The following is a 15,098-nucleotide window of genomic DNA, read 5'->3' as shown; positions in this document are numbered from 1 at the left end:
ATCTGAATGTTTGTTTCACAGTTAAACTCATCTCATTAAAATTAATAATTAAGTACTGATTCATATAGCACTTTTATTTTTAAGCCAGAGTTATAAAGTTCTTCACGGAGTGCAAATATAAACACACATATGAATACATACATAAGAAAAAAAAAGGAACATTCTAGGGCAGGGACCATTAATAAAACATTAGGGCTTTAGATTAGATGCAAACACTTGGAAACCCTTTCTGTTGACCTGACCCTCGGTGGAAGACTGATCCGTAACCTGGAGGCAAATACAGAACAAGCATTGTCACCACAGGTCTTGAACATTGACAACTTTAGACCCCTAGTGAGTCTGTATGGGGTCAACGATTCCCTGATGTATTGTGTCCCCAAGTTGTGAAAAGCCTTAAATGTAATCAGGCTGATTTTAAATTCAATCCTAAATTGACATGTAGCCAGTGTACTGAGTCCCGCACCAGGGGGCTAGAGAGGCCTGTGATTCTTAACTGACTACACACGTGCTCCATCAAGTATACCATGCATAACAGTATAGCATGTTGAGTGGAGAGAAAGCAGTGGGTTGCTGTTGTTCAGTCTGTTGTATTGATAAAAAGGGTGTAGTTTTGAAAATATAATATTCTCCTACAGTTAGCTGCCCCACCAAAGCAACCTGGTGCCTATGTAGGGTACTATTCAAAGGTTACTTGTGAAGTTCATCTTGTAAAGTGAGAATGCTTTGACAACTATTGCCTGAATGGTTCTTATTTATAAATTGACTTCATGAGAGGTGCAGTAAGTGTGACCAAACTTTACCTCCCACTTATTACGTCACTACGTCTGACATTATTCTGCCAGTTTTAAACCCCGACATGAATTAGTTTAATGAACGTTGACCGTATACCATTGTTCATGTCCTAATTTAGTCAAAACTATATTCCTCTTATTTTACATCTAGTTTGCATGCAGGGCATTGGTTATCAAGCAGTTAGTAACTGTTGTTTATCAATGTAGCAAAATGGTGTGCAAACCCCAATGCAGCGATATAATGTGATCAAAACGTATAAATGTCTACTTATTGTGACAAAGGTCAGAAAACTCCACATGTCTTAATCCGATTATAGCTTATTCAGAGTATGAATAACTTACATGGCAGTAGCTTATTCAGACTATTGACCCAATCTGGTTAATATCACAATATTAGTGTCCATGTAAACATAGTCAGTGTCCTTGTCTCATCATGTGATCCCAGACCCACTTCATGAGATCAGGGTTTCGTAGCAACTGTGCCATTTGTTGCAGGCCCCTGGTTCATCTTGTTGTGAAGTAGAAGGAATCTGGTACCAATCACTTGCCCCCTGAGTTGGCATTCAGTGTGGATTAGAAGGAAGAAATCTTAAAGTTTCAAATCTGGTCAATTATATTTACACACACACACACACTGATGGAGGAGACCTTCTCACAAGAAGCAGTGTGGAGTTCAGTGTCTTGCTTTACGAGTAGGTTAATTTGGTACTCAGACACGACCCAACAGACCACATTTTCAATCTAACTAAACAGCCGGTGACACTGATCAGTTCCTCCTCTCTGCATAAAGGTGGTCCAGTAATTAATACAATTCTAGAGAAACACACTCATTGGCCTGTGTGCCAAAGACTGGGACTCACTGATTGAGAAAGTGTTAAGAAGTCGGGAAGGATAGTCCAATATAATATTAAATTGATTGTTGTTGTCACAACCCGGCTCAAAGATAGTGACAAGGAGGGAGAGGACACGGGTTGACAGACATTTATTTTAACAACAAGAAATAACAAAATGTGTAGGAATCAGTAGGTCAGTAATGTAAAGCATGTCTAGTGTCCAGGTGAGGTTGGAGGGGGTCATCACATTTTGAATGGATAAGTTAAAGATTCTCTTTTCTTTCTTTCTTTTTTTCTAAGATCTTTGAGTGGTGGTATTTCAGGAAATATGGGACGTCTTTCATTGAGCAGGTGTCTGTAAGTCATCTGCGCCCCCTGCTGGGTGGAGTGGACAGCAGCTCCCCCACCAACTCCAACACCAGTAATGGGGAGGCTGACTCAAATCGACAAAGTGTGTCCGGTAAGAGCTGATTTGGTACATGACTGTGTTACTGTCTCAGGTTAACACCTTGATGTTTAGTGCTCTTTTGACTCTCGCACTACTTATCAGTGTAATTATTTGGTCAGACATCTGAAACCCTACCTTTATTCTAAATGATTCCTTTTTTTTGTCACCATGTCAAAAATGAACTTCCTCTCACTTTTAAAATGTGACTAATTATCCTGGTTTTACTGTGAAATACGTTTATGCTGTCTATGCACATTTTGAGAGTTTTGTGAAATAGTGAGGAATCTGCAATCTGAATATGTCAGATGTGGCTTCAGGGAATATAGATTACATCTTTCTCTTTTTTGTAACAGTTTATACACTGAGCAGTCAATGAATTATTAAATAAAAACAATTATTAGATATAATGATACTAAAAGGTTGTTTGGTTGCAGCCTTATAAAACTTCTGTGAGGGAATAAAAGTATATTGGACTAGACACAGATCAATGGAAGTAATTCGATCACACACAACTAAAATATGATATATCATAATATAATATGATATATAATTATATAATATATAATAATTTTATATTATATAACATATAATATTATACCATTTTAATGGTTGATGGAGCTACCTTACTGCAGATTTGATTACCTCATATCCATCTTGAAAAAGGTCGGAACAACTTGTTTAAAGCTTGCTGCTTAAAGGGATAGTTCATCTTAAAATGAAAATTCACTCAGTATCTACTCACCACTATGTTGATGGGGGTTAGGTGGACTGTTAGAGTCCTAAAAAACCCTTTTGGAGTCTCAGGGGTTCAACTTTGTTAATTCAATTGAAGTCAATGATGAGTCCTTCTTCAGAAGTAATAAAAGAAGCTTCACATGCCTCGATACTGCTGCTGTGATGTCATCCAAGTGTCCAGAAGCACTTTTTCTGTTGTTTTATTATGTCTGAAGATAGGTAACTAATCTGTTTACCCCTGAAACTCCAAAAGTGTTTTGTGGACAAAAACACTTCGGCATAAGGACGAGTAGATAATGAGTGAGTTTTCATATCTGAGTGAACTATCCCTTTAAGAAGAAATGTTTGTTTTAATAATGTACTCTGAAACATGTTGAGTTACACATCAAACCTCTACACTGTCACTGATAAAGTACAGTGGAGGAGATGTAAGAAATTGGATTAGGTCCTGCAGTGTCCTCCACAGTCACTAGGGATGAACTCTGTTTTGTGGCCTCTTGTCTCCCATCTATATCAGTGACTCTTTGATCACAGTAAATCCCTCCATGTGTTTGTGATTCCTCATGGATACTCATTCATTTCAAAAAGAGGAAATGTCTTAGTTCTGAATTAGTGCCTCAGTGCCTTTGGTTCCGTTGCAGATTATGCAGAAAAAAATCAATCCTTCACATGCATCTGTAATCCATCATACATTTAGTGACTCAGGCTAAAATCGTATTAGTGCCAAGTTGTTATGAAAGTTCAAGTTAAAAGGGTAGAGATGATGACTAACCTCAGCATCAGTGTAATCTCTGCACGTTTTTTCTTCAAAGGATTATGTCGTCGATGTCGCTGAGGAGACGTAACACAGCTTGTTTTTGTTTTCAGCCAAACGACTGAATTAAATAGGATTATGTGTGCTGTGTGAAATAAACAAGGCGCGTTGCAGAGAAGAAAGGCAGGTTAATTATTTCAACTCTGCTAATCGTCAGTTTTCTCACTAATAATATACTCTGTAAAAACACTCCATTGTTTTTTAAACAGATGTCGTTAGTAAGTTAGCCCAAATGTAATTAGTAAGAAGCCCAAATAGTCACTGTTAAGGGGATTCTTCAGCACTTGAGGAAATTGTTTAAATGAACAGACTTTAATACCAAATCAAAGTGAAAGAGGCTGAGATATCCTGACCAACTAATGTTTGTTGTGGTTCTAGCTCAGTTAAAGCCTCCTTCTCAAATCCCAACAACCCACAATGCTTTTTCTCCTTCCGACCCAGCAGTCTAAAATTCAAGACTCCAGTTTGTAATCCAGACTTTCTGTTGTATATTCCCCCCCAAGCCAAAGCTGGTAACCCACGATTACATAACATCATTACATTGCATATTATACAACTTTTTTTGCAGGCTGAATATCAGTCATCATAACAAAATAGGATCATCTTGATGTGTAATCAAAACGAAAAAATCTGCCTCTCCAAGTTTAAAGATATTTTAGGTAGCAACATCTTGAATAGCTATATTGTGAAATCCTGTATCCTGCTCATTCATCTGTTAAGTGCTATTAGCCAAAACATGGGCTCGTGACTGTTTTCTGTCAATGTGTTTTTTCAATGAGAAGTTTTAAAGGCCTTTACTTCCTGCCAGCTGCGCTCCCAGAGAGGGCGATGTGCCAGTCAGCGAGCTGTGGGGGGGATGTCAGAACACACAGCCGAGCCTTTTGACTCGCACCGCGGAGGCTCAATGTCGACTTTGCCCTTGACACTCATCACCAGTGTTGTTCTCTCTCTGTCTCCCTCCCACAGAATGTAAAGTATGGAGAAATCCTCTGAATTTATTTCGCGGAGCCGAGTATAATCGGTGAGTGACAGCAGCTCAGCTACCTGTGTGTGAAAACCCCTGGCTGGTCTGGGCCGCCGGGTTAGCCTCCCCTGTTTGTCATCTTTATCTGTTTGATATACTGTCTCCGTTCCTTCTCCTACTCCCTCTCCTCACTTCATGATCTGTAAGCTGTCTGGTGTTTTCTCCTCAGATACAGTTATTTTCTCTTTTTCTCCTAATCCTCCATTTCCTTGTTTTGTTCATTTTCCCTCATGAGCACCTTGTCATTTTCCTCCCCGATTTCTTTCATTTCTTTGCTCCCTCACGTGTCTATATTCTCTTGCCGTTCTGCTTTTAAACTCTCTTTGATGTGTCTGCCTCGCATTCCTCCCATTGAGTCATACTCCTCTTTTCCCTCCCTCACGTTGTAATTATCCTGTCTTTCTCTCCAACTATCAACCCACATGCTGAGCCCAATCTATACCTTGGCCAGTCAGAGTCAAGTACATTTCTTATTAAGTCAGCACAGCCTCTGACTCTTCTGGGATCTGAACATCTAATATCTGAGTGTGTCAATTTGCTCTGGGCTTTGCTTCTCTCGTTCTCTTCTTAATTTCGTCTTTCCCTCTGTATCTTTCATTGGGATTCTTTTATTCTGTCAATTGTCATATATATTGGAGCTGTAATTTAGTAGCTTATCACTTATGTTATTTCTTTTATCTCCATGCTGGTGCTCAGATATACGTGGGTAACCGGTCGAGAGCCACTGACGTACTATGACATGAACCTGTCGGCACAAGACCACCAGACCTTCTTCACCTGTGACTCGGACCACCTCCGGCCTGCTGACGCCAGTAAGGAAATGCATATAAACATGACTATTTCCCTCATCGGAATATGCACAATCACACATCTAAAATGGGCATGTGTGGTAAATATGTTTCTGTGTTTGTGTGCTGGCAGTAATGCAGAAGGCGTGGAGAGAGAGGAACCCACAGGCCCGTATCTCTGCAGCACATGAAGCTCTGGAGCTTGAAGAGTGAGTTTGAAATAGTCAATGTGTTGATACAGGCCTGGTGCCAGGATGAAGTGACTGAGGGAGCTGTTATTTATCGCAAGGGGGCAATCTATTTTCCTAAAACAAGAATAATTGATTTAACTCTCCCTTTAATTGTGATGAAAAGCTTTGTAAGATACCTCATACCATACATCTTGCAATGTTAAAGAAAGCGAAGAAAAAAAAACGCTATTGGATCTGCCCCCTGATCTGGATCTGCACCAATAATTAACGTGTTCTCTCCTGACCCATACCCCATCCTTCCACCAAATTTTGTGGTAATCTGTCAAGTCGTTTTTGCGTAATCCTAAAACTAACAGACAGCCAAACAAATGCAGACAAAAACATAACCTCCTTGGCTGCAGAGTCAACTGCTACTGTATTTTTCCCTATACTTTCATAACTTTTGTTATATTTCCATCGATAAAGCACTGGGGGCAAATAATACAATTAAGGAGGCTAAGCCCTCTTAATACCCCTTCTGGGGCTGGGCCTGTGTTATTATAAGAAAGTACAGTTTGTTTAATAAATAACCTGCACTTATAATGGGGATACCCAGTAAAACAATCAGGCAAGTTAAATCTACTTTTATAAAAAGTTAATTCTTGATTTCACCCTAAACTCCAAAATGAAATGAACCCCGTCAGTGGACTTTCAGTCTAATTCATTGACAGATTGAGAACTGCTGGTTGTCTTGTGTCGGAGATGTTTGATGCATCTAGTCACACTTTGGCCCTCTGGGCGTCTGCATCATTCATAGAGGGAAGACATGACAACTCGTTTTCTCAGAGGTTTGGGTTTATCTTCAGGAGCATCTATTACGACAAAGTCAGGGTAGGAATCGTTGCTGTCAGCTGGAATCAAGGTTGTGGCAGCTGGTTGACTCGGAGGAGATCTTTGTTGATCAGTGGCTTGAAAGCAGTTTTATGGTCTGGAGATGCAGTGCTGTGTAGACAAACAACGTTCCCTGTGCACTGGTTGGTGGACCAATTAATTAATTCACAAGGATGTGAGAATAGATGTATTTATAATTCCCTTTGTAATAGGAGAGAAATAAAAAAAGGATATTCAGAGTAAACATGGGAAACTATAAATAACTGCAGTTAAATATTTGCTCCCGTTGCTTCCCCATGCTGCATCCTTCTCTTTTCTTACTCTCTCACTTTCTGCTCCTATTCTGTCTCCATATCGTCTGTCCTTATCTACCCATATATTCTACCCATATATTTCCTTCATTTTGACTCCTCCTTGTACTCTGTACCTCTTCTTTTTTTTATTTCCCTCTTTCTCCTGCTATCTTTTCATTGTCTCCTCTAATTCCTCTCTCATCTAAATCCCTCTCCTCTCCTCCTGCAGTTGTGCGACAGCATATATCCTCCTGGCCGAGGAGGAGGCCACCACCATCATGGAGGCCGAACGTTTGTTTAAACAGGCACTAAAAGCTGGAGAGAGCTGCTACCGCCGCAGCCAGCAGCTCCAGCATCATGGTACACAGTATGAAGCCCAGCACAGTGAGTATGATTCACTCATTATCAACACTGCTAATAATCAGAATAGTCTTAAATTTTCTTGCAGCTATAACTCACTTCTTGGGCCTTAATCATGATTCTTAATTTAAGAAATAGATTTCAGGATTCTTGAATTCTGTAAATTTCTTATTTGCAACCTCACTCATGTCCTGCACAGACATTGACAAAATTTACATTAATTTTAATATTCAAACTGAGCTTTATTTATTGAATTATTTGTTTGTGTGTGTTTACCAGGAAGAGACACCAATGTGTTGGTGTATATAAAGAGAAGACTAGCCATGTGCTCCAGAAAGCTCGGCCGAACACGGGAAGCAGTTAAAATGATGAGAGATGTAAGTACACTCCTTGCCAGCAACACACACACACACACACACACACACACACACACATACACACACACGCAGAGAACACACACACACACACACACACACACACACACACACACACACACACACACACACACACACCACACACCAAACAGAGCACACAGCACACACCACAACACAACCCATACACACACACAGACAGGATACTCATTGGCCAGCCAATCCCAGCGTCACATGAAATCACACAATTCAAACACATGTATCACTTTTTCATATTATACGATTGTAACCAGATTGTACACTTTTTATGCATAGTGATGACCCAAACCTCATGTCTGCTGTGCATGTGTCGCCCCCTCTCTGGTATTACATGTAACAACAGTTGTGTGTTTTCCAGTTAATGAAGGAGTTCCCTCTCCTCAGTATGTTCAACATCCATGAGAACCTGCTGGAGTCACTACTAGAGCTCCAGAACTACGCTGACGTCCAGGCCGTTCTGGCCAAGTATGACGGTGAGGGAAAAAGGAACACACGCACACTCTTCATGTTCTGGATGTACGTTCAACATTCAGCAATGTGACAAACACTGTATTTCCAGAAAGAGCAGGGGACTTATCAGAAACCTTTTTTTATAATCTATTGGGTTTTCAAGCTTTAAAAAAACAAAAAACAAGCAGCAGAATAACTGTGCTGTGTTCGTTGCAGCCCTAATAAAGCTGACATAACAGTAGAGATAAAACACAGTGTTGTAACAAAGACAAACACTTTGTTTGTTTTTACTCTCTTTGTCTCCGTTCTTCGGAGCCTGATCATCTGTGATATGATGATATCTATGAAACACAGTAGATCTCACTGAGCTGTTAGATAACTGAAAACTAAGAGCTGAGTCATAACAAAACACCCTCAGAGCTATGAAACCCAATCCCACTATCTTCATTCATTAGCCCCTTTGGGCGGCTGCAGGATGTTAAGCGCACGCCTCCCCTCTATCACCTGTAACTCCAAACTTTTGCTGCGTTCACTAAAATCCCCCTTCCTTTCTCTCCCTGTCTGCTTTGTGTCTTCTCCACAGATATTAGCTTACCCAAATCTGCAACAATATGCTACACAGCAGCCTTGCTCAAAGCAAGGGCGGTATCGGACAAGTGAGTATCTCTTTTCATCGGCTACAATGCTCATACAGAGGCCTGACATACCTGTACAGCTAGAGTTTAAAGTAAAGCTGATAATGGCCTGGAGGACGTGTTGTCTGTGAGTGAGAGCAGCGATGAGCAGTGGTGCTGTAGAACAGAGGGCAGGTAGTAAACTGTGTAGAACAAAGATACCTAGGGGGAATGATCAGTGTTATAGTGAAGAGTGTGTGTTTCTGTCTTGCAAGAAAGCTCTGGTTACCATCCTGCAGTTTTTCTGTAATCTCGCTTTCAAACACAATCAAACAGATTAAAACATAAGCTCTTTGGCAGATATCTATCTCTAAGGTGACCTATAGAGGCAAAGCATTCTGCTCAAATTCAAACCTGTGGACCATTGGGTGTGGCCACCTAACCTAACCTGCATGTCTATGGACTATGTGAGGACACTGGAGCTCTTGCATCGCCCCGCAGGTTTCAACCCAGATTATGCTGCAACCACTGTGCTAATAATTGTTAGGATTTATGTGATTAAATGCAGAGCAGCTATTCAGTGATAGCTTAGGAAGTTGGACTTCAGTGTCTTTATTCAGATTTTTTTTTGTGTTCACCTAGTGTAGTGCAATCTTAAGTATGATCACTGGTGTGTTTGTGCAGGTTCTCTCCAGAGGCAGCGTCCAGACGAGGGCTGAGCACAGCAGAGATGAATGCAGTAGAAGCCATCCACAGAGCGGTGGAGTTCAACCCTCACGTTCCCAAAGTGAGTCACAGAGGAACGCCACCTGCATACACACTTTACACACTTGCTAAGTCTTCACACACAAACCACCGTCACACAGGGGGGGATGTAAATTTATTGAATTGTTCACATAAAGAAAGATGATTGGTTGCCAGGGGAGTTTTTCTTGTCTATGCGCTGGGGTTGATTAACTGTAATATACACTGTTTGAAGGAGATCAGCACTGATGCACAAACTCTACAACATTTATATTCTCAGTCCAAGAGTAGATACACTGTTCAAGAGGAAATTGTGACTGTTTAACAACCATGTGATCATAGATCATAGAGAAAGAAAAAGTCAAACTTGACAATATATCAATACTCATCTAGTTGAACTCTAGTAAACTGTATTCAATTGAAGCAGGAGCTGCAATTAGATTTTAAGTCTTAAGGCCGTGTTCAGACATATCCACACAATGGGGTCTTTTCCAGAGTTTTAACTTTCACACATGAAGAACAAAGCAAGAGATGCTCCGCACAGACACATTCAAAACACTGAAATCTCTGGAGTCTTCAGGTGAGGGGTGGTGCAGGAGGCAGGATGTAATGTAGACAATCTCCTGCTGTTTCTCACATGGGTTCACTCGGACCTTATCCAAAGTGTCTACTAGGGGGCTGGCAGGAGAAACTCAATTGGACATTTGCTTCTCACACACAACCCAGATTATCCAACGTTTAGTCTGAAAGCACCTTAATTGTCGTAGTGTGCGATTGTCTGGAGTTTTCTCTTACATTTAAATTACAGTTGACTTCAGTCACTTAATCCTGTTCATCTTATTCTTCTCTCTCCTGTCTGTCATCTTCCTTTGCTTCCTCCTCCTCCTCCTCAGTATCTGCTGGAGATGAAGAGTTTGATTCTTCCTCCAGAACACATCTTGAAGCGAGGCGACAGTGAGGCCATAGCCTACGCCTTCTTCCACTTGCAGCACTGGAAAAGGGTGGAGGGGGCGCTCAACCTACTGCACTGCACCTGGGAGGGCAGTGAGTACACACCGACGCACATACAAACAAAACCACACGCACATGACACACAACTGCTTTCAAGCACATGCGTGAATAGTTACAGGCTGTTGTAGGCATAAGAAAATATTTTAGTGAATCAACCCAGTGATAATTATTCAAAACAATGTAAAGGCTGGTCAGTGATTAATGAGATCATCGTCATCTATCTGCACAATTAGTATTTTGAGCATTGTTAATTTTTTCAAAACTACATTTACGTGGACACTATTCGAAATTCACTGATCATATCATTATAATATATGTTGTATAATTGATTTTATATTAACTGTCTTAAGATTAAAATACGTAATAAAGTTGCTATCGTGAATTCTTCCATCTTGGAAATCTGATGACATTACCGGCCTTTATGAGACCAAGCTTAAAACAACTGCAAAGTGACTCTTGAGTTCCTGCATGTTTACCGCTGAAGAATGAATTATCTGTACTGAGACCTGGGTTTCACCTGATGTGTTTCTGTGTTTGTAGCATTCAGAATGATCCCCTATCCTCTAGAGAAGGGTCACCTGTTCTATCCCTACCCCATCTGCACAGAGACGGCCGACAGAGAGCTGTTACCCAGTAAGAGACGCCCTGACACAGACTTCTACATGCACACCACATCTATTCACTCAGTATAAACCAAAAGCCAACAGCCCTAAAAGGTCAATCCTGTCTGTTGGAGTGTGTTTCATGATTACTTTTACCCTGGAACTAGAAAGCTTTGCAGGAACTAGAGTATATGTAAAGTTCTTATTATGCTACTTTTAAAGTTTGGCACTAAAGTTTAATGGTAAGATGTGTCCTTTATACTAGATGATTAATTCCTCTTTGTGTGGAAGTTTGTTGGTTGGTGTGAGACGTGTGTCGTCCTGCTGTCTGCTCAGCAGCTCGTCTGTCCTTGCACACGTGGTTAACTTGGCGTGCAGCCACCAGCAGTGACACAGTGTTGAGGTTCTATGCAGCAGCGAGGACATTTGTTTACATGCCGTTTATTATAGTGCAACAACAAACCACTGAGTGTATTTAAAGACAATTATTTGTCAACTCTCTGAAAAGACCCATTTAGTTTTTAACTCATTTACAGCCTCATTAAAGATGACTGATGCATAGAAGATGATGTAAACGGTCAATCAGTGGAACAACCTTTGTGTTTTCATCTGAGACAGAAGTAGTTTGTGCTTAATTTTTTGCACTAAAATCCTTTTATTTACAAAAATCCTTCATACAATAAAACCTACATCAGATCAATATTTGCTGTCACCATCAGCGCCAGTTCTTCCTTGGGCGTCTGCACACCTTATTTCAGGTACTTGTCAGGTAGTTTGTTCAGAGAATGTGGAGAGCCTGCCACAGTTTCTCTTGGTTTAGTTTTCTCACCTGAGAGTCTGAATCAAGCTTCATGTCTTTGTTACATTGTTTACATTTGACCTGGTTAGTTTTTATGTCACATCGTAATTCAGAAAGCAGACTAAAGACTTTTGTTAGACGAGTTTACGTCCTGATCCCATCATCAACGTGATGGCGATACGTAACCTGATCAGGCAAGTCTGCTGTTTTCATACAACTGCACTGCTGCCTTTAAAATCTCCCTGTTCAACACAGCACATGAAGAGTCATGAAGGGTCTTGCTGTTTAAACAGACAATAAGTAGGCGTTTTGTGGAAATTCTTTCTCCTCTATTGAAGTGCTCAATTGGCTTCTCATTTCAGAAGATTTTTAGTTTAGTTTGGTTCTAGTTTCACCAACATTTAATTGAGGAAGTAAATTTGAATTATTGAAATATATGCTTTACAACATCCTGTACAATGTAAAGTTTGCTGTACACATGACTTAAGATTTGTTTTTACCTGCCACCAGTGAAGTATATTTATGGATGTGTGTGATTTAAATGTGTTACTCCAAACTAACATTATATTTGTGTGTCTGTGTGTGTGTGTGTTTGTGTCTGACGTGGAAGCAGTGTTTCACGAGGTGTCAGTCTACCCGAAGAAGGAGCTGCCCTTCTTCATCCTCTTCACAGCCGGTCTCTGCTCCTTCACCGCCATGCTAGCTCTGCTCACACACCAGTTCCCCGAGCTCATGGGAGTGTTTGCTAAAGCTGTGAGTACACACACGCACACACATACACACACACACACACACACACACAGTTTTCTGAAGATTTGCTGCACGATTATCACAGCTGGTGTCCACATGACACATGAGGTGCTGTGAATATTCTTCAGACAAACAATCGGAATGATGTCAGTGAACATTGACCTTTCGCTATTATGAAACTTTTCCTTCAAACTTCACCTCAGTCAACAACAAGGGATTTAACTGAAAGATAACTGCTTCGGTTCCATCACGTCTGCTGGATGTGTCAATATATGTAGTCACCCTCTGACCTTTCTACTTGTACTGTCTTCAGGCAAAAATATCTGTTTTGCACATGATATTTAACATCTAAGAAACTAACATCTACCTACTTATTCCACAAACGCCTGTCTGTGTGTGTAACATATATCTCGCCTCCAGCTTCACACTTGGTATAGGTATCAAGTAATTTGACTGAAGACATTTGAGAAAATACGATGATAAATGTATTGTAAATTGCCCAAGGAGGTTTGGTGCAATTTGGACACACGATACCTTCATTATTAATAACAACTGAATAAACAGACGACTGTGCTCTGCAGCAGTTAGATAAACTACAGCAGCGGTTGCTAACTTGGTCAAACCGTGGGTAAACATCACCGCCAGATTGTTTAGATATTTAGATTTTTCATTTCACCATATTTGCCTTAGATGGACAGACAGACAGACAGACAGACAGACAGACAGACAGACAGACAGACAGACAGACAGACAGACAGACAGACAGACAGACAGACAGACAGACAGACAGACAGACAGACAGACAGACAGACAGACAGACAGACAGACAGACAGACAGACAGACAGACAGACAGACAGACAGACAGACAGACAGACAGACAGACAGACAGACAGACAGACAGACAGACAGACAGACAGACAGACAGACAGACAGACAGACAGACAGACAGACAGACAGACAGACTGACCTGTGACAGGTGCTGATCTCTGTCACGGCAACAAAATTCTCAGAATTACTTCCTCTGTACAAATCTGTCTTTAAAGTTAAAGCACGACGTTGGTTTTGTGCTGCAATGCTTTCTACTGAGCGGAATGGCAGTGCTTTTATTTTGAAAAGTCGTGAACTAGGGTCTGAAGATTGGGTCAGTTGCATAACAGACCTGAAATAGTGACATGCAACGTATGAAAAATTAAAACCAGTTCAGTAAATTATTCAAACCAATCTATAAACCACACGTGATCAGGAATAAAGCAAATTCAGGTGCATTCTATGAAAATACATAGACTATAAAATCTTCATCGCAGATAATCCATGTAGGATGAACACAAAGTTTTCTAACTCGCCGCTCCACCATTGACTGTTATAAAAAGTTATAACAGACTGTTTGAGGAGGACTCACTAATGACAAGGAATAATTCTGAAGTAGCTCCACAGCATTAACACAGGACAAGAGAACATAACATTCCAAACAAGCAGGTTTAGAATAAGCTCTGTCCTAGTTGACATAAAAATCTGCTTAAAGACAATAAACAGATTTTATTTAAATTCATATTCATATCTGACAGTGTTGTTGAGTTTCCTGTTGGGCTGCATCAGCTACACTGTCAAGCTGAGAGTTGAAGCGACTGATGAGCCGATCATCTCCTGCAGCCACTCATCCAGAGTATTTAAAGTAATCATGCTGTTCTGTGCCAAGCGTTGAACACATGCTGCAGCCTCACAGCAGCTGTGGCAAGCTTGCAGCCTTGAGACAAGACACATGTCCTCTTCCAGTATTAGCAACACAGATCCACCTTCAGTCATCCGGCCATTATTCACAGCTGCCAGTGGATGGCGCTACCTCCACTCCGCCCCTCCCTGCAGTGCTGCACTGCTCCCCTGGAATGTGGGTGAACTCATCTCTCCTCCACTGATGTGACACTATCAGCAGATACCATCTACTCACAAAGACCTGGAGCTGTTCGCAACCACACACAAACGAAGAGGCCTCTTGCGCTCTAAAGGTGGACTGCTACAACAAGTTTAAATGCAGGGATCACCAATCAATTTATCAATCGATCCAAAACCAATAGGCAGCTTTATTTAGTTTCTCGTATGCCAAATGAGCTGTGGAGACACTCACACAGTAAATGTCATATATCTGATGTGTGTGGCTGTTGATCAGGTCATCAGGTGTTAACTGGCAGTGCAGGATGTTAGAGGACAAACCCACACGATGATTGAACTCCTCATGTTTGACTGACACCTGCACATTTAATATTTGTACCCCTGCTGCATGGAGCTATTAGTGACACTCTGCCAGGTTTTGCTGTGACAGTAAAATTTGTCTCAGTGTGAGTTACGTAATTATATCAGTGTCATTAAAATCACATTAGCTTATTCTCAGATAACTGATAGGAATCTGCTTGTCATGCTATGTGGTGTGTAGCCGATGTTTTGGTGTGAAGGTGGCAGGAGCAGTAAGGTCAGAGCCTCTGCAAACATTCTCCATCCAGCAGACTGGAAGGAAATGTCACATCGCTGTCCACACTCTTCTGATATGTCTGAGTGCTACATCGCTTCTTCTAAGA

The 15,098-nt window shown here is 40.9% G+C and overlaps 1 protein-coding gene across 3 annotated transcripts in view; it reads left to right on the top strand.

Annotated features, from left to right (window-relative positions):
* Window positions 1–15,098, top strand: part of LOC128444771 (suppressor of tumorigenicity 7 protein homolog) — a 58,619-nt gene that overhangs the window by 41,393 nt on the left and 2,128 nt on the right. For 2 of the 3 annotated variants that reach the window (XM_053427426.1, XM_053427423.1), the window contains 12 exons: window positions 1,925–2,084; window positions 4,588–4,642; window positions 5,342–5,457; window positions 5,567–5,642; window positions 7,017–7,171; window positions 7,427–7,524; window positions 7,916–8,030; window positions 8,591–8,663; window positions 9,306–9,408; window positions 10,259–10,409; window positions 10,917–11,009; window positions 12,388–12,530. In XM_053427426.1, coding sequence (XP_053283401.1) covers window positions 1,925–2,084; window positions 4,588–4,642; window positions 5,342–5,457; window positions 5,567–5,642; window positions 7,017–7,171; window positions 7,427–7,524; window positions 7,916–8,030; window positions 8,591–8,663; window positions 9,306–9,408; window positions 10,259–10,409; window positions 10,917–11,009; window positions 12,388–12,530 — 1,338 coding nt within the window. The remainder of the gene's footprint in view (window positions 1–1,924; window positions 2,085–4,587; window positions 4,643–5,341; window positions 5,458–5,566; window positions 5,643–7,016; window positions 7,172–7,426; window positions 7,525–7,915; window positions 8,031–8,590; window positions 8,664–9,305; window positions 9,409–10,258; window positions 10,410–10,916; window positions 11,010–12,387; window positions 12,531–15,098) is intronic. The other variant, XM_053427424.1, reaches the window with a different exon arrangement.

This window comes from Pleuronectes platessa, chromosome 7 (genome assembly GCF_947347685.1).
Source record: "Pleuronectes platessa chromosome 7, fPlePla1.1, whole genome shotgun sequence".
Lineage (NCBI taxonomy): Eukaryota > Metazoa > Chordata > Actinopteri > Pleuronectiformes > Pleuronectidae > Pleuronectes > Pleuronectes platessa.
The sequence above is the reverse complement of the archived record's forward strand: the minus strand, read 5'-3'. Positions and strand labels throughout refer to the sequence as shown.